We start from the raw sequence: 22,523 nt of genomic DNA, 5'->3' as shown, positions 1-22,523 counted from the left end.
AACGTAAAAACCCGCCCAGTCCACGCCTGCTACCCGTACAGGCGCCTCCTGCGAATAGTGGACACCTGACCTATTCAGTGGAACCCAAAACCCAACCACCCTTTGGTGCAAGTCGAGGAATCTGCAGCCTACACGGTCACAGAACTGTCTGAACCTCTGATTCAGAGCCTTCACTCGGCTCTGTACCAGAGATCCGCAATCGGTCCTGTCGACTTTGCTGCAAATGGTCAGCTGTGCTTTCATCTTGCAGGCAAGACTGGCAGCCTTTACCATTTCTGTTAGCCGCTCGAAACCAGAAAGAATCTCTTCTGATCCAAGGTGACACACATCATTGGTACCGACTTCAGCAACCACCTGCAGTTGGCTGCACCCTGTGCTCTTCATGGCACATGGAGTGCACATTGGTTTTCTTACCCTTCTTGTCAGCCAAGTCCTTAAGGGTCCCATACCGCACCTAACGTTGGAGCTCCCAACTACCAATAATCCCATCCTCTGTGATTGCCCGGATCTTGCAGGCTGAGTGGTTTTCTCTGAAGCAGGACAGGCGACAGCATCTGGCTCAGTGACAGTGTCAGCCACAGACAGCACCTGGAACGTATTTGTCAGACAAACCATTGAGGCCTTAAGTGCAGCCACCTGGGAAGCCTCTCACCGCCTGCTTCGCCCTGAGGCGAGCTCCCACTCGACTGCAGGTGAGGGGTCAGCCTCAGTGCGAGCAGTAACTGGGCTGGCCACCGGTGAGGACCGATCGGAGGACTCTGACGTGCTGGACGTCCATTGGATCCTCACGGCTGGCACACAGCAGTGGTGCCCATCCACTGCAGCCTCAAGCTATGTAACCGAAGCCATCACAGCCTGAAGCTGGGAGCGAAGTGTCAACTACTTGGTTCGCATCCGCACACAACAATCGCAGTCCCTGTCCATACTCAAGACCATGGAAAAATAAACTATGCAGATAAACGGACTATCGACTCGCGATCCAGAAATCGACTGTAGACCCTGACGAAAACGCACGAACTGTGTCTAGTAATATGCAGATATTCAAAAACCTAACTACCGAAGCACTCAGGTGAAACTAAATAATTCGCCCCTGATTAGGAACTTGTAATATGTCACAAAATCGGTTTGCTTCCCGACGCAAACGAAAATGCGGGAACAGTGGCTATTAAACGTTAAACTTACACGCAGAAATTCAAGAAACTAAACTAATAAAGCACACAGATGATATAATAAAATTCGCTCCTGATTAGGAACTCGTAAATGTCAGAAAAGCGGTTACTTCCCTGTTGCTGTGTCTGTCTTGGTTGGCTACTACTGCCTGAATAGTTATTTCTATGACCTTTTGAGCTAGTTGAGAAAGCTAAACGAGGCTCCAAAACCATTCTCCTAGTGTGGGTTAAGGCTCATCCAGGCTTAGCCTGTGCTATAATGAAATTGTAGAACTTTGGAATGGCAGTGCATTGAGAATGTGAATCCTCTCATACAGCTGTGTTACACACACCTTATGCACAGTAAGAACAGTTATTTCTATCAAGAATTTCTTTATCACTGACTCCTATCATAAATAGATAATGGTACACATTAGTCTAATATCCAACATTCAGACCAACATATAACTAGTTCATGTGCAAGGACCGGAATATCCATAGAGTGAGCATAGCCTAATGCACATGTTCTCCCATATAACCAGGCAAGTAACGTGATTTTGGGATGACATTGCTTGTCTACAATTTGCAGTATTAGCAAAACTTCGATATTACATGTATTCACCTTGTTTTATATACGTTTTGCATGTCTGAATTTTAGTAAAGCTATGGTGCAGTACTGTTGTTGCTATGGATGTGGGGAAGAAGGGCCAGTTACTTTTCATGGGTATGTGCAAGAAATGTATAATTGTAAATGTCATATTTATAAGAGGCACTTAATGTGTTGGAAAACTTCAAGACATGGTATTATAAATCTTGTACTGTAGAGATAATTTCTGCGATCTTATGGCTATGTGTTTACGAGACAAGTGCTGGATAAATTTGCAAGTGTGTTTGAGTAAACTGCCAGTCAGTGCACACATATTGGTGCTATGCTCATACACCAATAAAATTTATATATGATAGTCTGCATAATTTCTTCCTCAGGGGACACCACCTTAATGTAGCACTGTCGATGCGGGCGAGGAGGTTTTCGCGCTCTGGATCCAGAGGGCTACCAGCAGGGCCACCCATTCCAGACAGACCAATGGGGAGGAGCCAGACTAAGTGTGTCCCACAACGACCTATCTCCTGTCTCCTATCCGATCCTATCCTAAGCCTATCCCACTCCCTTATCATTCTTAACATCCTACACCATATGGCAGGGAGAGCTCTAGAGGCATCGTGAAGCCAGTCTCCCTAAGGGAGTAAACCCAATACAAATCACCTGCTGCCTTGCGGTTGGTAGAGGGACCTACAAAGGCTAAGGATGCTCCCCTGAAGATGGGGCCAGCTACCCTGCGAGCTGTAAGGGGCAACCCCCCAAATGGTTGGGCAGAAGATTAACAATCTCCCCCTGTAAAACATCAATTGTTGCGAATGCTAGCAAAGGAATAAGCTGGACAGATATTTCGATGACGACTCCAGCAAGCCAAAAAAGGATAAGAGATTTGTACATAGGAACATGGAATGTGCGGAGCCTATGCCAAGCTGGAGCCCTACGTCAGCTACTAACACAAGTAAACAACTACAGTATAAAAATATTGGCTCTCCAAAAAATTAGGTGGAAGGGGAGTGACATAATGGATGCAGGAAATTTCACTATCTTCTATAGTAGTGGGAGGATGAATACCTTTGGAACAGGTTTTGTGGTCGCTAAAGAACTGAAACATGCGGTGATGTATTTCCAACCAATCAATGAACAGATGTCCATATTAAGAGTAAGGGGAAAATTTTTCAACATTACAATCATAAATGTACATGCACCCACAGAGGAGGCAGATAAACAACAAAAGGACGAGTTTTACAGAAAGGTAGAACAACTGTATGATCAGGCTCTCAAACGTTATGTCAAGATATTAATAGGAGAACTGAATGCAAAAATAGGAAAAGAAGAGGCCTTTCAGCCAACCATAGGAAGACATAGCCTCCATGAAATATCAAACGACAATGGACTTAGGGCTGTAGATTTTGCTATAAGCAAAAACATGACTGTCGGCAGTACATGTTTCCCACATAAAAAATACACAAAGAAACATGGATTTCACCAAATGGACAAACCAGAAATCAAATAGACCATATATTGATTGATCAGAGACACGGGTCAGACATAATGGATGTTAGGAGCCAACGTGGAGCTGACTGCAATTCAGACCACCATCTAGTGAGAATTAAATACAGACAGAGGATCTCACTATTGAGTAAACAAAAAGGCCACAAACAAAAGAAGTTTGACATTAAGAAACTCAAGTTAGAGGAAATATGGAGAGCATATCAGATGAAAATAGAAGAGAGGATTAAGAATGAGACCGACACATCAAATGAACATACAGAAGTAATGTGGAAACGATGTAAGACTGCAATCCTCAAGGCAGCTGGAGAGGTTTTAGGACATGAACGGGCTCAAACAAAGGAAGATTGGTTTGACGAAGAATGTATGAGAAGAATTGAGGAATGTAATATAGCACAAATGAAATTATTGCAGAGAACAATTCGAGCAAATCTGAATGAATATAATGAAAAGTGCCGTATAGCAAAGAGGGTCTGCAGTCAGAAGAAAAGAGCACTAGAAAAGAAAAAACTGGAAGAAATTGAACAGCTAGGAGAAGAGAAGCAAAGTTGTGAAATGTACCAAAAGATTAAAGAAGGAAAGACCCAGTTCCAAGGCAGAACAAATATGTGTAGGAACAAAGAAGGGGATTTCATAGGGGAAAGTAATAAAATACTTGGCAGGTGGGCAGAATACTTCCAAGAGTTACTGAACCCAGAAGTAGAAGGGTTAGAACAAGAAGAACAGGTGGAACTAACTTACTATGGAGCAGAAGTTTTAACACCAGAAATTGCACTGAGAGAAGTGATGCAAGCAATTAAAGCCTTAAAAAACAATAAGGCACCTGGAGAAGATCAGATCCAGGCTGAACTTCTCAAGTATGGTGGGGACACACTGTGAAAAATAATTCATAAAATAATACTGAATATCTGGCAAGAGGAGAGCATGCCAAAGGAGTGGAAAAAAGCTATAATGTGCCCCATACATGAAAAAGGAGATAAATTAAACCGCCAGAACTATCGAGGAATCTCCCTACTAAATACTACATATAAAGTTTTCTCCAAGATTCTAACCAGCAGGCTTACTTCATATGTGGAAGAGAGAGTTGGAGACTATCAGAGTGGCTTTAGAAGAAATAGGTCAACAACTGACCAGATATTCACATTGTGCATACTACTTGGAAAATGTTATGAACATCAAATTAACATACACCAGCTCTATATCGACTTTAAACAAGCCTATGATAGCATCTCAAGAGTGGCATTGAAGAATGTAATGGAAGAGACTGGAATACCTAAGAATCTCATTAAACTTTCTATGATGACCTTTCAGCGAAACCAACTGTAAAGTAAAAATACAGGGCGAAATCTCCAGAGAAGTGGAAGAAGGGACTTAGACAGGGTTGCAATATCTCCTCTTTGCTATTCAACCTTTGCCTAGAAAAAGTCATAAGTCAGATAGAGTTAAATGAAGGAGGAACCTTCTTAAATCGTTCACTGCAGTACCTAGCCAAGCTGACGATGTGGCATTACTCGCACGAAACACTGCTGTGCTAGGCGACGCCTATCAACAACTGGAGAAAGGTGCAAGGAAACTTGGCCTGACAGTCAACATCGAAAAGACCAAGTATATGACAGTGACCAACCAACAAAACCTACCAAATCTCAGGATAGCCGACAGGGAGTTTGAAAGGGTGAGAGACTTCAAGTACCATGGGTCGACTATCATTGAGACAAGTGACATTGGCAGTGAGGTGAAAGCCAGAATAGCAGCAGGTAACAGATGCTACTTTGCCGCATTACCCAAGCTTAGGAGTTCGCTTCTGTCATGTAAATCCAAAATCCTCATTTAAAAAACAGTTATAAGACCAGTTGTTATGTATGGTGCCAAAACGTGGGCCATGACTGCAAATAAGGAAAGGATCCTTAGCATATGGGAGAGAAAGGTGCTATGTAAAATATATGGCCCAGTATATGAGCAACAATGTTGGCGCATCCGTACGAATGTAGAACTACTACACCTTTTTGAAGAACCTGACATTGTTACTACCATTAAAATAAGAAGACTGCGGTGGGCAGGGCACGTGGTCAGATGAAAGAAGACAGAGCATGTAAGAGGATTTTTGATGGCAAGGCTGGAGGCAGACGAAGGAGGGGACGCCCCAGAAAGAGATGTGTGGATGGAGTTGAAGAAGACATGAAAAAGCTGGGTGACAGAGGATGGAGACGGAAAGCCATGGATCGGATAGAATGGCAGGATATTGTGATGCCGGCCAAGGCCCTCCAAGGGCTGTAGAGCCGAGTAGTAGTAGTAGTAGTCTGCGTAATTTCCTCCAATTTATGCAGGTTCTCAAACCGTTGTTTGCATCTAAGTATTTATGCATAAGAGAGTTTCCTATACAGTGTCATTGTAACGTAATTAATTAAAACAGATTCGACTATATGACTCAGTGCAATAGACAACTTTTAAAAAATGTTTGTGTCACTTCTTCTATTACCCCAAAACTCGAGCACTGATCCTGTATTTTTAACTTGTTTGTTTCTTTTCTGATGTGACGGCGAAAAAACTGAAAATAATAATGGACAAGCTGGTGGTGCAAATCTCTTGCCTTATTTATTGTAACAATTTCACATTGTCATAAGCGCTGTCTTATCATGACACCTCACCGCCCTCTACAGTGTCACTGTGGCATAATTAATTAGAAGAGAGATTCAATAATAAGGGAAATAGGAAACGTAAAAAAATATTGTTGGCTGTCACTTCTTATCAAGTTACCGAAAAGACGTCAACAAAGTGGAGTCTGAGCTATAGTACTGGGGCAAAAATGTACAATACCACACATCTTTGAGCCAACTTCAGTTCCTGACATGAAATTGTAAGATGTCGGTAAAACCCGTATACAAAGTTTCACGGTACTTCTGAAGGCGATCTATTTGTATCAGCGAAGTAATAACATTCGAAATACGCTAAGCACTATACGGGCTAAAATGCGCTGTCTCAAAATCACGTGACCTGAGATGCAGAAGATGTTACGGTCAGAATACCGTTTCCGCTCATTGGAATGCTCACTGCATAGATATTTATACTCTATGGTGCGGAATGTGAAATCAAATCTAGTATCGCAGTTCCAACGATAGTCGAACATCCTTGTCGATTCTGTCCTCAGTGCGTGCTATGCTGCTATCGAAGATGGGGAGGAAGTATTCAAACAAATGCGTATTCGTGATATTGTTGATGGACGGAAATAAATAGTGACAGTCTGAAATACAACAATATTTTGCTGTTTTGAGATTATTTGATTTTTAATTTCTTTGATCTGAATACCGAAGATGATTTCTTTAAGTTATATTGGCAGGAGTTTAATAACAAGTTGCAGCATAACTCGACATTGTATTCGTAGGTACGATTAATTCATATAGTAAGCATGATCAACTAATGATACTGCGTAGATAAACGAGAGAAAACACATAGCATTGTGCCAGATGTAGGTGAGCATGTGTCACATTAACTTCTAACAATCAATGTTTTCGCAGATGCAGTCAGAAAACTACGACGTCACAGAAAGAAATTAATAAAATACGACGATATGCACTTTCGCGCTACATGCAATTTGTTCAAGGCTATGAGACGCTTTTGGAGAAGAAGTTCCCCGCGGCTCTACGTACGTACAGGATATTTACTGCCGGAATTAAGGATTTCTACAGAGACTTGAAGTCATTCTTTCAGATCTCAATGCAGATACATACCGCTTTGAGAGATCGCGCACTTTTAAGTCGAGGTGAACTTGAATTGTATCACAAGATGAAGAAAGACATAGTGAAAGTTGCTCCAATGCTCTTTCTATCCGTTTTGCCTTTTACAAATTATATAGTTTTGCCAATGGTGTAAGTATATCATGTCTCTTGCACTTGGTTGTCTGTCAGCATATTTTGTGTGAAGTCTTAACTCTGAACGGAAGTCCACATTAATTACCTGCTTTGAGTTATAATGAAGACATTTGGAGTATTAATTTTGCTACAAATGAAATTTGAAGCCGCCATGTGAATCAATCATTGTGTGTGAAATTTTGATAGTGGATGTATGAATGTGGGTACTGTAGTTTGCTTGTTTCCATTAGTATAGGCCTAATATATCACATTTAGATACTTCCCTATGCACTTGATAGATACATTGTACCTACATGCACAATCTGCAAATCACTAGAATTTTTGACAGGACATTTTCAAAGCTTATCTTGCGGAAAGTGTATTTATGTTTCACACATATATCAGAATCATCCAATACATGAAGATAGGGGAATGAAGTGTTCAGCTGGGTGGTAGTGCCATCTGGCTCAATATTTTAATACCAACATACCTTGCAATCCTTCTAAGCTGCATGTGATGTTTTTAGCTGTTTGTCCTTTTATATCAGCCCTCTACTCCATTCCTTGGTATCCAATTGCACTTTTGGCTATGTTACATTAGCCATCCACTCCATGTATCTGCTCCTGATAGTAAAGAGCAGTTCCCATAATACCTCAGTATATGAGGAGTACTTACTGAGTGCAGTGCAGTAAATTGCCAAAATATTCAGGCACTAACATATCAGAGGAGACTCGAAATCAGTGCTGAAATAACATAGTAAGTTAACAGAGTGTAGATCTTTTTAATGGTATGCATTGTTTGGACATTTATGCATACTTTGCAAACTGGATTTCTGTGAATTACTTTCCAGTCCGGAAAGAATTTAGAGGTCTGCCGCAGGAGATTAAAATTAATGATGAATATTTTTCATTAATCAAAGCCACTTACCACCATCATTTCGTCTTTCACTTCAGATGTGCGGTACAGATTGACATGGTTACATAAGTACCTTCATGTTCATTTGTAACATCATTGTGTCCACCCTTTAGCTATCGGGTCACTGTGGTGGGCTTTAATTGGAGCCTCTGATAGCCCCAAAAAAGGGGGGGGGGGCTCATGAATGAGATGGTAAGTGTTACCAAAATAAAATTACCACTGGACTAGAAGCCATAAATTAGAAAAGGCGACTGATGTCCCACTTATGCTGTCAGATGAATATGAAGAGGAGTTACCTGCAGAAGTGTTAGACTTTGAAATCTCTCAGGAGGAACCAAATGGCATCTCCCCAAAGTTTGTTGGTTGGTTGATTTGGGAGAGGGATCCAAACAGCGAGGTCATTGGTCCCATCAGATTAGGGAAGGAGATTAGCCGTGCTCTTTCAGGCATTTGACTGAAGCGATTTATGAAAATCACCGGAAAACCTCTCCGTTAAGTCCTCAAGTATTTCACACGTATATAATGTTGGCAGCAAGTTAAGGTGACAAGTAGAAAAAACTTGCTGCTAGATGATTTTCATATTCCAGCAGAATGTAATTTTGTTCGGGATTCATGTGGAGGGCGTAGGTGAGGCCAGTGTGTTAGCATCCAGCAGAGTTTAGATCAGAGATGATTATTTTCGTGGTGTCAGCACTTCTCAAAGTGTAACAGAAAAGGGAGGGGGGGGGGGGGGTGCCAACAGCTGGTTGTAAATACGCAATAAGAATGCAGCAGTCAGACAGTATGTTTTGTGGCAGTAAGTTGTTTCAGTTGTGCCAGATATTGACTTGAACATGGAATGTGCAACATATTTGGAAAAGCAGCAGTCATAAGCCTAAAATTAATTGGAATGTTCTCCACAACTGTAAAAATTATTTTATGACATGTGATATACAGCTGAAATAAGTACTTTTTGAAGTATTCAGTAACTGTCATTGTTTTTCCTCATATGACAACACGTGTTGATTTTGTCAGCTCACACAGTCTGTCACCTTCCCAACCTAACATAAACATTGAGTTGGACAGTTGATGTGTTTGTCACCAAAGCCTTCATTCCAAAAAGGCAGAGAAAATACCAAAGACGTAGTGATGGCAATTTTAAATCCACCCATTAAGAATATCAAGTAGTTCCATTTTTGGTGCTCAAAATATGTTGCCCCGTTTCTTATTGGTTATTTTAATCTGTATGAAAAGAATGCATTATTAATCTATGTATCTTATTGGAGGTGGAGTGCCCTGGCTAGCATTGGTCCTGGCCCTGTAGCCATTAATATCTAAAGATGCTGGAATTCTTATACTCACTTCTAAGCACATTTAAAATTACTCTTCAATACTTATTGTTAGTAATAAAAGTAAGCTTCTGCTGAAATTTGATTTGTACTTTCACAGCGCAAGACACTAATGTTTTTCATATTGACTTTTTTCCCCCCCAAAAAAAGTTCAGAGTTGAATCATGCACTCTGGACCAATGTCATTCATCTAGCTCCTACCTTATGTAAAGCAATAAATTGGGAATTATTAAAAGGAAATTAAATGCGTGTCCCATTATGTAGCCTACTCCTCCTACAAATTGTATGAATATCTTGATTCAAGAATTGAAAATTCATGTTATCTACAAGGCAATGAACTGTAAAGCTGCATGCCAAGTGTTAGTCTCAGGTGAAGACATAAGGCCTCTGCTGTCAGAAATGTGGTAGCTATTTCCTCTGAATAATACTAGTAGTCAAGTAAACTTTTAAATACAATATGGGAAATTCTGGCAAAACGTAAAAATTTACACCAAATAGCAGAATTGCTGAGTTGCAACAGGCACACAAAGATGAATGAAGGCTTCACTAGCTTTTGGAAGAATCTTTTTTTTTTTTTTTTTTTTTTTTTTTTTCCCCCATGTCAAACTTCATGGGTTGAGATGGTATTTGATATTATTTCAGTGGTTACAAAAGTGAATCAGATTTACAAAGAACTTGAGCCCACTTATCAATGTGACGTTGCAACCCCTCTGGCCCGAATTCGTGCATCGGTTTGGTTGGCAAAGCTGTCATAAAGCCGTTGTATCCTATCTTAAAGTAAGCTGCCACACAGCTGCTCTAACTGGCCCTTGATAATCTGGATACTGGCACTGGGACCAAGTTGACATCTATGCTGGTCACACACATTCTGTCAGGGACGGATCTGGGGATTTTACAAGCCATGGGAATACCTCGGTATTGTGCAGACATCTCATACACACATTTGCTATGTGTGGATGAGAATTGTCACGTCATGTTGAAAACAATACTGTTGCATGACAAGTAACTCGTGAGGATTTAGTATCTGATGGTGATTTGGATTCCCTGTCTAGCCTTAGTATTCACAGGGAAAACATACATTGTTTTACGGATGCAGAATAGGATAGAAAAGATGATGCAGGTTGTCTCTTATGTACCGTGTGCTGTCAGAGTTCCCTCAGTCATTACCAGCTATGATCTGAAGTCATACCCAATGGCTCCCCACATCATGATGCCAGAGTATCACTGCTGTGTCTCTCCAGTACACTGGAAGAGTAGAACTTCTCCCAAGGCCATTGCCATACTCGTTGAGAATGGTCATCAGGAGTAATGCAGAACCACGATTCATCACTGAACAGAACGCGATGCCACTCATCAGCAGTACCACTCCAAACAGCCACTTGTGTTGTGTTAATGGCAGCCTACACATGGGAACATAATTTACTAGTCCGTCTGCTGCTAGTGTCTGAGCTACGGTGCAGCACTCAGTGTTGTAGGAATCTATTACTTTTTCTCAGATGACAGGAACAAGTGTGAAGGGATTACAATGTGCTCAGTGTACAATATGGTGGTCCTCTTGTGATAGTCAGACAAGGTCGACCAGAACTGTGACAATGAATATGCCTGCCCATATGTTCCCATCTGGTCTGACATCAGGCCAATGATCCGAATGCCCCATAAATCTGGATATTGTACGATTCAACCAGCTGGCCAAGTAGAGATCCACAATGAGGTCCCTTCCAAACTTCATCAGGTGTTGATAACATCTACAAGCACGCAGTGTCTCCGTGTTCTTCACAGTGATCACTCAACATATGACCCTGTTCATGCACCTTGTATACCGTACTGGGCCTGGTAACAATACTAATGCTCTGTGGTAGCCATTGTACCTGTTAAAGAGAATTGCAACTCTCATTTTCGTATCCACCTGTGACGTGTACATGTACAAAGTTATATTGCCATCTGACCATATCTTGTGGGTGCTTCACTTTTTTTTGTCAGGCTTTTCATATCAAAACAAAAATTCACATGAGAAAACTGCAAAATTACGAGAGATGGAATGACTGGATAAACCAGATGGTTTGATGTTCCCTATTGGCTTTGACCAGTGATGTCATATTATGCCCTAAGATGCTACACAAACATCAGTTCCATTTGTCGAGCAATAATATAGCATGTAGCCATGGCATGAAAATATAAACATGAAATGCAGAATTGTACAAATTCATAAAATAAACATTGCAAATTAGGGAGAACCGCAGGAAATTGGGAGTTGGAGGAGAGGGGGGGGGGGGGGGAGACTACAATCAAATATCAACTGCAAAAGTATTAATCCACAGTGGTTTTTTGGTATGAGTGCAAAATAGTGGATTTATTTGCATAATTGTGTGAGAGACAAGTGCAGTTGGCTTGTGGCTCATTGTCAATAACCTAGTGTCTGAATCTATTATGGTTATTATTATTATTTTGTGTGATATAAGAATTCCAACATACTTCATTTTCCTGTAACAATTGTACATTTTTCCTTCGCTTGGTCCAAGTTTTGGTGTGCCACTTTCACCTAGTGAAGAATCTACTTCAAATTTCTGAAAGTCTGAAGTTCTATTTTTTTTCCGTTTGATCTCCTGTAGTTGTGCTCATCAACAGTTGGCAAACACGTGCCCTCCTATCCTACTTCTTAAAATTTATTAGTTTGATACATGCTTTTTTAGTGTAAGTCATGTAATCTCAGATGTTTAGAATATCTAAGTGAAATATAAATTATTTCTGTCCATGTAATATCCATTTCACACTTGGCTGATGGTAACTAGTGATATAAAATTCATTAAGCATTTTGATGACATTGTCATCAGCATTGTACATCCTGGGCTTTACGTACAATTTATTTCCAGTGTTAAAATGTTTACTGAATGTCTAGATACCTGTTCCCTCGACAACTGCTGTGCTCTCATTTCTGGACCATTCAGCAGCGTGTGGAATTTGATGTTCATAATCTTCGGTCACGTTTATACCACTGTCGACCAGTGTTCCGAGCTTTGCAGGCACAGTTGGACAATATAGAAGATGAATCCTTACACAAACCGTGGGCAAGGATTTTAAGTTTAATAGGAAGCGGTGTGCATCCAAAAACCGAGGATATTGTGAAGTGCATTGACTTATTTAAAGGACACCCATACCACATCCTGTATCTCTATACTGGTCACGTTGTAAGTATGACAATTCATGGATTGTATTCTTATGTGGAATTAGGATAAGTTGTGAAAGAAGTTGGTTAAAATTAGTAGCAGAACTACTGTTGGTATTGTTATTTGAGTTTATAAATTACACAATTTTACATTTAATGTAAACGGATAGATGAAAATTCTGCTCACTAAGCGGCAGCAGGGGAACACACCCACACAAAAGGATTTAGCTATTAAAAGCTTTTGGAGCCACTGGCTCATTCTTCTGGCAGAAGAGTTGAAGGGGAAGGAAGAGGGGTGAAGGAAAAGGACTGGAGGGCTATAGGAGAAGGGATACGGTTCAGAAAAGTCACACAGAACCCCAGGTCAGGGGAGACTTATCAGATGGGATGAGAAGGAAAGACCGATTGTTGGAGACTACACCGTATGAGGTTTGAAACCTGAGAGCTTAAAGGTGGAAGACAGGGTAATGTGCAAGACAGAGATTACTTCTAAAACATTGTGCAAGAGTTGATAAGACTGTAAAGCTAAGTACATTGTATATAAGAGAGGTGGGAGGGGGGACGGCAAAAAATAGACGAGTCAGAAAATGAAAGATGTAGGAAACTAAAATGGAGTGAAGAAAGGAGTAGTTACTGTGAATAAATGCTGAGACTGAAGGAATTAACATAAATTAAGGGCAGACGGGTGGCAAGAACCAAGGACATGTTGTGCTGGTTCCCACATACAGAGTTCTGAGAAACTGGTGCCTGGGGGAAGAATCCAGATGGCGCGTGAAGTGAGACGGGCACCATTGTAATGGCTGTCGTGTACAGCATGCTCTGCAACATGATATTGTGTGTTGCCTTTATATACCCTCTGCCTATGTCCATTCATCCTGACTGATAACTGGGTGGTAGTCCTGCCAATGTAAATGGCCAAACAGTGCTTACTTAACAGCTGGTATGTAATGTGTCATTTCAAAGGTGGCTGTATGGGAGGGAACATGTTGATTTCATCCTCACTGTAGCCAGCTACACACTTTTGTCCACATCAGACCTACCAACAAACAACATTACTTACATTTTGACAGTTGCATTCCTTTCCATGTCAAACGTTCCCTCCCATACAGCCTTGGCATTCAAGACAAATGTATTTGTTTGGATGCAGACTCTTTACAGCAACACACCACCACCCTCAATTCAGCCTTCACTGGACATAATTATCCCAGCAGCCTAGTTCAAAAGCAGATTTCCCAGGCCATTGCATCCAATCCTGGTACTGCTGATCCCTCCAGAAAACAACTTCGGAGCGCACCACTTGTCACCCGGTATTATTCTGGTCTTTAATGTATCAATTAGCTACTTTGACAAGGCCATGACTTCCTAAAATTGTGCCCTGAAATGAGATGCGTTCTGTCTGAGATTTTGCCCACCACGTCTGGAATAGCTTTTCGTTGCTCTCCCAATCTCTGCAACATTCTTGTCAGACCCTATGTTTCTTTTGCACCCATCTCCCTACCCTATGGCTTTGTACCCCTCTGACCATCCCCACTGCAAGATTTGCCCTATGCACCCCCCCTACCACCATCTGTTCCAGCCCTGTAACTGGCATAACATATACTATGAAAGGGAGAGCCACCTGCGGAACAACACGTTACATACCAGCTGTTACGTAAACACTGTTCGGGCTTTTACATTGGCATGACTACCACCCAGTTGTCAGTCAGGATGAATGGGCGTATGCAGAAGGGGTATACAGCCAACACACAATATCTTGTTGCGGAGCATGCTGTACACAAAAGCCATGACCACAGTGCTTGTTTCACCACTCACGCCATCTGGATTCTTCCCCCAGACACCAGTTTCTCAGAACTCCGCAGGTGAAAACTAGCACTACATGTCCTTGGTTCTCGCCACCTGCCTGGCGTTATTTTGCGTTAACTCCTTGCGTTTCAGCATTTATTCACAGTAGCTACTTCTTTCTTCACTCCATTTTAGTTTCCTACATCTTTCATTTTCTGACTCGTCTATTTTTTGCCATACCCACTCTTATTAACTCATGCACGAAGTTTTAGTAGTATTCTGTTTGGCGTATTACCGTGTCTTCCACCTTTAAGCTCTCAGGTTTCAAATCCCGTCCAGTGCAGTCCCCAACAATTGGTCTTTCCTTCTCATCCCGTCCAGTAAGTCTTCCCTGGTCTGAAGTTCAGACTTTTTTGAACTGTACCTCTGTCTATACAGCTCTCCAGTCCTTTTCCTTGATCCCTCTTCCTTCCCCTTTAACTCTTCTGCCAGAAGGAGGGCCCATTGGCACTGAAAGCTTGTAATAGTTAAATCCTGTTGTGTGTGTGTGTGTGTGTGTGTGTGTGTGTGTGTGTGTGTGTGTTTTCCCCTAACGCCACTTGGTGCGTAGATTTTTTATCTATCTGTTTAAATTATATTATCAACAATTTTACATTTGTAAGATTAATTATGTTAAATTTCATGTTTGTGGGTACCGGTTAAGGATGCATTAGTAAAGCTTAAATGCAAGAAATTATCAAATTAGAATTCATGTTATAATGGTAGTAGAGGATGAGATAAGTTAAGTAAAAAATATAAACCAATGCAGTAAAAAATTACTAAATATAGTTGATTGAAGTTTCTCTTGACCTTTACAGTCAGGCAGCTTAGATATGTTTGAAATTAGTATGGTAACTCCAGTGGTATACACAGAGAAGCCTACTGCCGAACTTAAGAGTATTATGAACAAAATGTTATTTTCTGTTGTGAAATGACGATGACAATAAAATCGGAGAAATTTAGCCCTAGACAGAGATTGTATGTTGAAGATATAAAGATGTTTTGTGTGTAACTTGGCGATGGAATCAGAGATTGATTGAATTATCTTATAGTAACAAGTCACTAAATACCTGACATTCTTTGGACATGGAGCAGCAAATTAATTTATTTGAGATTGGTTGGAAGGAACATTGTCATTTCTGCACGTTTTCATGACCGCGATGCAGTCATATCAGGATCGACATTAACGGACAAAAAGATTTATTGACTTTAAAAGAAATCAACACTACAAATTTGAAAATGATTGTTTCAGAAATGATAGGAAAAATTATGTTCCACCTGCATCAATGCTGCGTTTGGTCCATCAGCATGATCATAATTTCTAGAGATAAAATGATTAACATTCAAATAATGAGGAGATGGAGATACTTAAGGATTATTTGTGTAAATAAGCACACTTCATATATAACACATTTTTTAATGCTACATACCTTTTTATATTACAGTTACAATAGCTGGTGCATATTAACAAAAGCTTTGCACATCACAGGCAATACTTGAGATTAATGTCCTCTTGATGGTGCCTGCTTGTAATTAATTATATAAAAATATATGTTTTCTGATAGAGAAGACAATTTGCACATTTACAGACTATTTTGCACAAATTATCAAACACAGATTGTGGAATGCAGCAAGTCCGCGTCCCTTTCATGGAATAGAAACAGTAATAGGTGAAGTGCTCAAGGCCTCGTTTGCCTTGAGATTCTTTTTATATCATTAATCGATATGTGTACATAGAGATTTACAGCCGCCATGCAGGAGTGGCAAAGGTAAAGAATGATAGATTCTGTTGCTGCTATGCAATGGTTCATTCCTTTTACATTACAATTGTTAATAACTTCAGGCCATCAGGCACTTACTATTGAGCATGTACTAATGTTTGTGAGGCGAAAATTACCTGTATTAAAAGATCTGCCAACAGTTGTTCATCTTGTGTACTATTTGCAAATGGAACTTGAGGAGGATGAAACAATAAGATACATAAAATATTCTGTCACTGTGTTGGGAGGTTTCAAGGAATTCTTCTTTTCAATGGCAGGTATGGTGAGGGGAGAGATCAAAAGGAACGAAATGGTTGATGCTGTTTAATTGACCAGAAATCAGTACATTTTATTAACTATCTTTACAGATCTTCCACATAATGCACATGTGTTTAAATATTAACAATGCCTTTGACTCATAAGACAATGCATCTAAGGCTTAAAATCAGCTTACAGTAAAAATGCAGAGTACATGCTGTGTGACTGAACTCAGCAGCATTATTAGTAGTTATTTTTGTTTCTGTCGTATGCCATCTACTTGTCGGTCATGCTAGGTCCATCCATTGTTCTCCTTTGTGTAACTAGCCACCCTCACAATGTGGTTTTGGATCCAGACTGTTGATCTCCCAAATATTGGTGGAATGTCCCCATCTTTTGATACTAGTATAGCCTTCCCAATTCCTTGTCTTAATATTAGCAGATGATTCGCAGATGGTTGAAACTGGTCCTCAGTTTCTTTCGCGAAAGTGGTTTTTATTTTCCGTTATAATATTTTGCATTCCTCCTGGAGCAGGGTCACGGTGGGCGTGGTTGGGGCCTCTCTCCGCGTTTTCTGTGTCTGGGACCCATGGCCACTTCCCTGGGCAAAGACCGCTCTTTTATCCCTTTGTTTTTCCAGTTTTTAGATTTGACCCACCCTTTTACACCTTCTGGTGTCAAAATTTGAGTAGCCATCCTATCCTCTGACAGTTTGCCCTCTTAAGAGTGTAATTGGTTATCACCACACCTTAAAAAATCTCAAAAATCAATTATCTTCACCGTGCCCAATGATGATCTGGTCTTTGCCTTTTTTTTGCAGTGATGAATTCGTGTCTTAAGTTTTTGTTTCGCTTCATCTTGGAGTCATTGTGATACATCTAGCTCGCGTGCTTGGTGATTAGATAGCTAAAGAAGATTGGCCTGAGACAACAGAATTTCCACTGCTGCTTTGATTGAGTTGTCTGTTTTGAATCTGTGTGAACAGATTCTGGCAGGCTGTATTTAAAATGTCGTGCAAGATTTTGAAAACCAGTCCATGACAGTTTTTCCACTATCACTTCGATTGTGATACACCAGTCTTTGAGCACTGGGGCGTCCGCATCGTAACAATTCCCGGTTCTTCACAGAAATGTGGCCTGCTAGTTTGGTCTTTATAATTCAGAATTGTTCAATCTCACTGGATGCATCTGTGCCACCTGTCCACTGTGTCATAGTGATGCATTGTTGTTGTACACTTCCACTAATTCAGCATGGATTATTTTAGCTTTGTTGCTCTTCAAATGAAGAAAACATATTATCATGTGATACTGTACTTGATCGATGGGCTCTGCCATTATCTTTTGGCTCGTCTAATGGTGTGCTGTGTTACTGTGGCCTGTGGATTTCACTGTGTACCTGGACTATGTACACACCTCTGAACAAACAAAGAAAATTATTTCATAGCTTTATTTTTTTGGTGTGATAATTAAAACTTTTGACTACGTGCCTTAATGGTCAGTATGTGCGGTGTTACCTCGCTCGATCAGGAACGTAGGATAGAGAATGGAATTAATGGAAGTTGCATACACAGGGAATTAGTGAAGCTTGGTGGCAGGAGCAGCAGGTGAGGCCAGGATTATCTATACTGAAGCAAATAGGAATAATACAGAAGTAAGTCTTAACAGTGAGTAAGAAAATAGGAATGCAAGTAAGTTACTATGAACAGCATTGTGAATGCATTCTCATAGCCAGGGTAGCTTTTTGTCTAATATCTGCCCAAGCAGTACAAGTTGATATTTCTATTTGCTCCGCAAGTGATGAACAAAATAAAAGAATGTATGATGAGATAAATTAGGCAGATGGACTGTTTACAGAAGCCCGTGCACATTCAGTTTCTAGCCACCACGGCTATGATATGAAAGTATAGCAGTCATGTTAGGAGAAGTTTGTTTCTGTTGTTTTGGAACTATATATCTGAATCATACAATGAAGGCTTTCACAACTGGATGGTGCTGTTGTTGATAATTCTTCAGGGTTATATGGCCGTGGTCCATGGAATTCTTCTATTCCTAACGTTTCGTCCAATACTACGTTGGACATCTTCAGAGGTATGGCTGGTCCTGCTGACAGTCGGCAGGACTCAGCAGGACCAGCCACACCTCTGAAGATGTCCAACTTAGTATTGAACGAAACATTAGGAATAGAAGAATTCCATGGACCATGGCCATATAACCCAGAAGTATATGTCTGAATGATGCTTCATTGGTGTGTGTTTCAAACATAACAGTAATTACCTGCAATAACTCTATCAAATTTGTATGTTATTTGTAGGAACAGGCTGTCTGTATGTTCCTAATTGAATGGAAAATCTGTGTGTAAAAGCAGGCCTTGACCCTTTGTGATTTGTTGTGTAGTCATGGAGATATGGGCAAACAATCTCAGTGCATATTAAAGCATCGTGGTGCTCAAACCAACTATCCAGTAATTCTGTATGGGGCTACTTGAAGAGCAGCAACATGCAAGACGATTCCTGCAAACATTTGGGAGTACCAGGATTTTCCAGACTGGGAATATGCATCTTTATGTAGTCTTAGCTGATGGGTAGCAGCATCTACAAACATATACTTTGGAGTGCTGCCAGAGATCTGTTGAAATTGTGTGGTAGTATTTTAGAGATACATACCGGATTTAGAACATACTACAGTGAGTCCTCTTGTACCTTTAAATTAGTGTACTGGTTATTAACAACAAATCCTTTGATTACACATGCATGTGTACAGAACCCTCCATATTGAGTTCATATTCGTGAATGCATCATCCAGTTGACTGCCCGGCTGTTTCCTTATCTTCCTCCTTGCCGCTGAGATTATTCAGTTATCAATAGCAAAATCCTTGCCGCTGAGATTATTCAGTTATCAATAGCAAAATGTGGTATAATTGCTACAGTTGAAGACCAATGGGTAGCTTCAAGAGATGAAATTAGTGAAGGTAGTGGAGGATTAAATAGGTAAAAAGACAAGGCCTTGTAGAAACCATTGGATATCACAGGACATATTGAATTTAATCGATGACAGGAGGAAGAAGTTGAAAATAAATACAAACATTAAAAAAATGGCTAAGCATGAATGGCCATATGACATGTGTAAGGAATTAGAAGCATGTATGACTTGAGAAAAGACCTATACTAGCTATAGGAAAATTAAAGAAGAAAACAGAAGCAGCTGCAAGAGCTCAGATGGAAAACTATTACTAAACTATGAAGGGAAAGCTTAAAGATGGGAGTATACAGAGCTTCTATACAAGGAGATGAACATGAGGCAGCATTATAGAAAAGCAAGAGGACATAGATGAGATGGTAGATACGATATGCAAGGACAATTTGATAGAGCAGTGAAAGACTTAAGTTGAAAGAAGCCTTATGGAGTAGACGACATTCTGATTACCTTGGGAGAGCCATCCATGGCAAAACTATTCCATCTGGTTTGCACGATGTATGAGCCAGGCAAAATATCCTCAGACTCCAAGAAGAATGTAAAAGAAAGCAGGTGTAGACAGGTGTGAATATTACCAGACCATCAGTTTCATAAGCCATGGTTGCAAAATACTAACACAAATTCTCTACAGAAAAATAGAAAAACTGGTAGAAGCTGGCCTCTGGGAAGATTGGTTTGGATTCTGGGATAATGTTGGACCACACGAGGCAATACTGACCCTGTGATCTCTATTAGAAGATAGGCTAAGGAAAGGCAGACCTTACATTTATAACATTTGTAGAATTAAAGAGAAAGCTTTTGACGGTGTTGAGTGGAATACTCTTTCTGAAATTTTGAAGGCAGTAGGAGTAAAATGCAGGGCAAATAAAAACTTTGAGGTTTTGTGAGGACATTGTAATTTTGTCAGGAACAGCAAAAGACTTGGAGAGTGTCTTGAAAGGAGGATATAAGATGAATATCAACAAAAGTAAAACAAAGATAATGGAATGTAGTAGAATTAAACCAGGTGATGCTGAGGGAATTAGATTAGGAAATAAAACTCTTAAAGTAGCAGATGAGTTTTGTGACTTGGGCAACAAAGTAACACGATGGCTGAAGTAGAGAGGATATAAAATGTAGACTGGCAATGGCAAGAAAAGTATTTCTGAAGCAGAAAATTTTCTTAATGTCAAATATAAATTTGAGTGTTAGGAAGCCTTTCCTGAAGGCGCATAGCCTTATATGGAGGTGAAAAGTGGACAATTAACTGTTCAGACAAGAAGAGGATAGAAGCTTTTGAGATGTGGTGCTACAGAGGAATCCTGTAGATAGCTAGCCTGTAATTAATGAGAAAGTTCAATAAAATTGGAGAAAATTTTTTGGCACAACTTGACTAAAAGAAGGGATTTGTTGATAGGACACATTCTGAGATGTCAAGGAATCACTAATTTATTATTAGAGGAAAGTGTGGAGTGGGAAGGGGGAGGGTGGTAAAAAATCTTTCAAGGGATACCAAGAGATGAAAACACAGTAAGCAGATTCAGAATGATGTAGGTTGCAATAGTTATTTGAAGATGAAGAGCCGTGCACAGGATAGAACAGCATGGAGAGCTGCATCAAAATTATGTTCAGCCTGAAGATTAAAACAACAGTGTAACATTTAATAGATTACAAATTTGCAATAATGTACTACCTCTACATGCTGGTCAGAAGATCTTTATTTATGGATTCATTCTCTAACAGTCTCCAATCCAACTACTACTCCACATCAGCTACACCTGTTTCTGAGTGGACTGAACCAGTGGGCAAACTAATTTGCCTGTTGGGTAACCTATAGTTAAATGTCTGACTCATGGTAAAAAGTTCTAAAAGTTGCCAAAAGTGAAAGTAGTAATTGTTAGGACTCACCATGGACCCACTATAGCCTGACATTTTTTACCACACATTCCTTGAAAAGAGCAGCCAGTGCTGTTTTACAATTTTTTTTATTACACTCACTGAATCAAGCAGAAAATTAAGAAGAGGGTAGCTTCTAAACAGATTTCCATAATGTTCGAGACAAGAAACTAATTCTTTACCACACACATCCGTGTGCATTTTTGGGGGGAGGGTGCTTATCATAATTATTATAATTGTTTCATTTGTTGAGTGTCTTAAAAAAAAGGCAGAAGATAGATTCAGTTCACTGTTTTGTTCCAGAGACATCTTCTTAAAATGCATGGCATGCATGTTGGATGGCGACGCAGGTACCGGTTATCTGATCGAGCTCGAATCATACACGAAATGGATATGGCAATTTTGAGGGAAGGTGGAGTGAAAGCAATGAGCCATGACCAGCTGAGATGGGTATGATACTTGTATTTAAAGGTGTAACATACTGTGTTTTGTATCAAGCATCTTACTGAGTTGACTTTCAACAGGCTTGTTTCCTCCGTGGATTAAATCCTGTTAATGTGAAGGAAGATGATTTGATAGAATGGATAAATAACTGGATTGTAGTCTCAAAGCACGTGGATGAAAACAGTTTGTCACTTTTGCTACATTGCCCTATTCTGCTGGCATACAATCAGCCCGGTAACTGGGCACTTATATATTGAGTCTCCATTTGAAATTTGGCTCTGTACCCTCTCTTAAATTTGGTATGTAAATTGACAGGCATTTCTTCAAATTTCCACCTTCTGATAAGTGAATGCTGAGACAGAGCCCAGGCAAGGTAGCTGATGCCATGTGGGATTTATTACAATGATCATTCTAACACTAATAATATTATGGAAAAGCTTGAACAATCTATGTTTATTTTTTCACCATACTGTATTATCGAAACTAATAAAGAATTTTGAAATTTCTGCTCACTGAAATTTATTTTACTCTTCCAAAGTGGTATAAATTGCCACGATAAAATGAAAATGACATTATGAAAACAGTTAAAAAAAGCTTGTTGGTATGAGATTTGAAATATATGTATAAACAAACAGTGTGTATTCCATAGTCGTGGAAACCACAGCTTTAACCTTGTGAGCAGCAGGTTGACTTTCAAGCTTTGGTTTTGACAATATGCTGCACATAATAGTAACACATTTTTCATATTTTAATTAGGCATGTGTGTCGCTTAGTTCTATAATTTAAGTTTTTTGATGCACAGATACAGCCAGCTCTTCAAAACAGAATTACATTCAAAGAGGCAGTGTTCTTTTCTTAAAAAAGTTCTTAAGACAAAAAAAATGTAC

General features: G+C 40.0%; 1 protein-coding gene across 1 annotated transcript; it reads left to right on the top strand.

The window, feature by feature from the left end:
- Window positions 1-6,384: 6,384 nt before the first annotated feature.
- Window positions 6,385-22,142, top strand: LOC126480671 (LETM1 domain-containing protein 1). The gene is made up of 5 exons (XM_050103894.1): window positions 6,385-6,634; window positions 6,768-7,118; window positions 12,240-12,528; window positions 21,496-21,642; window positions 21,717-22,142. Exons 1-5 carry the CDS (start codon window positions 6,564-6,566, stop codon window positions 21,891-21,893), a joined length of 1,035 nt encoding a protein of 344 aa, XP_049959851.1. The 5' UTR covers window positions 6,385-6,563; the 3' UTR covers window positions 21,894-22,142.
- The last annotated feature ends 381 nt before the right edge of the window (window positions 22,143-22,523 follow it).

This window comes from Schistocerca serialis, chromosome 5 (assembly GCF_023864345.2).
Source record: "Schistocerca serialis cubense isolate TAMUIC-IGC-003099 chromosome 5, iqSchSeri2.2, whole genome shotgun sequence".
NCBI lineage: Eukaryota > Metazoa > Arthropoda > Insecta > Orthoptera > Acrididae > Schistocerca > Schistocerca serialis.
Note: the sequence above shows the minus strand (reverse complement) of the source record. Positions and strands in the feature narration are given on the sequence as shown.

Coding starts and splice junctions, on each gene's coding strand:
- LOC126480671 (XM_050103894.1), top strand. CDS start 6,564: ATGATTTCTTTAAGTTATATTGGCAGGAGTTTAATAACAAGTTGCAGC. Junction 6,635..6,767: donor ACTCGACATTGTATTCGTAG/GTACGATTAATT, acceptor ATGTTTTCGCAG/ATGCAGTCAGAAAACTACGA. Junction 7,119..12,239: donor TATATAGTTTTGCCAATGGT/GTAAGTATATCA, acceptor CTGAATGTCTAG/ATACCTGTTCCCTCGACAAC.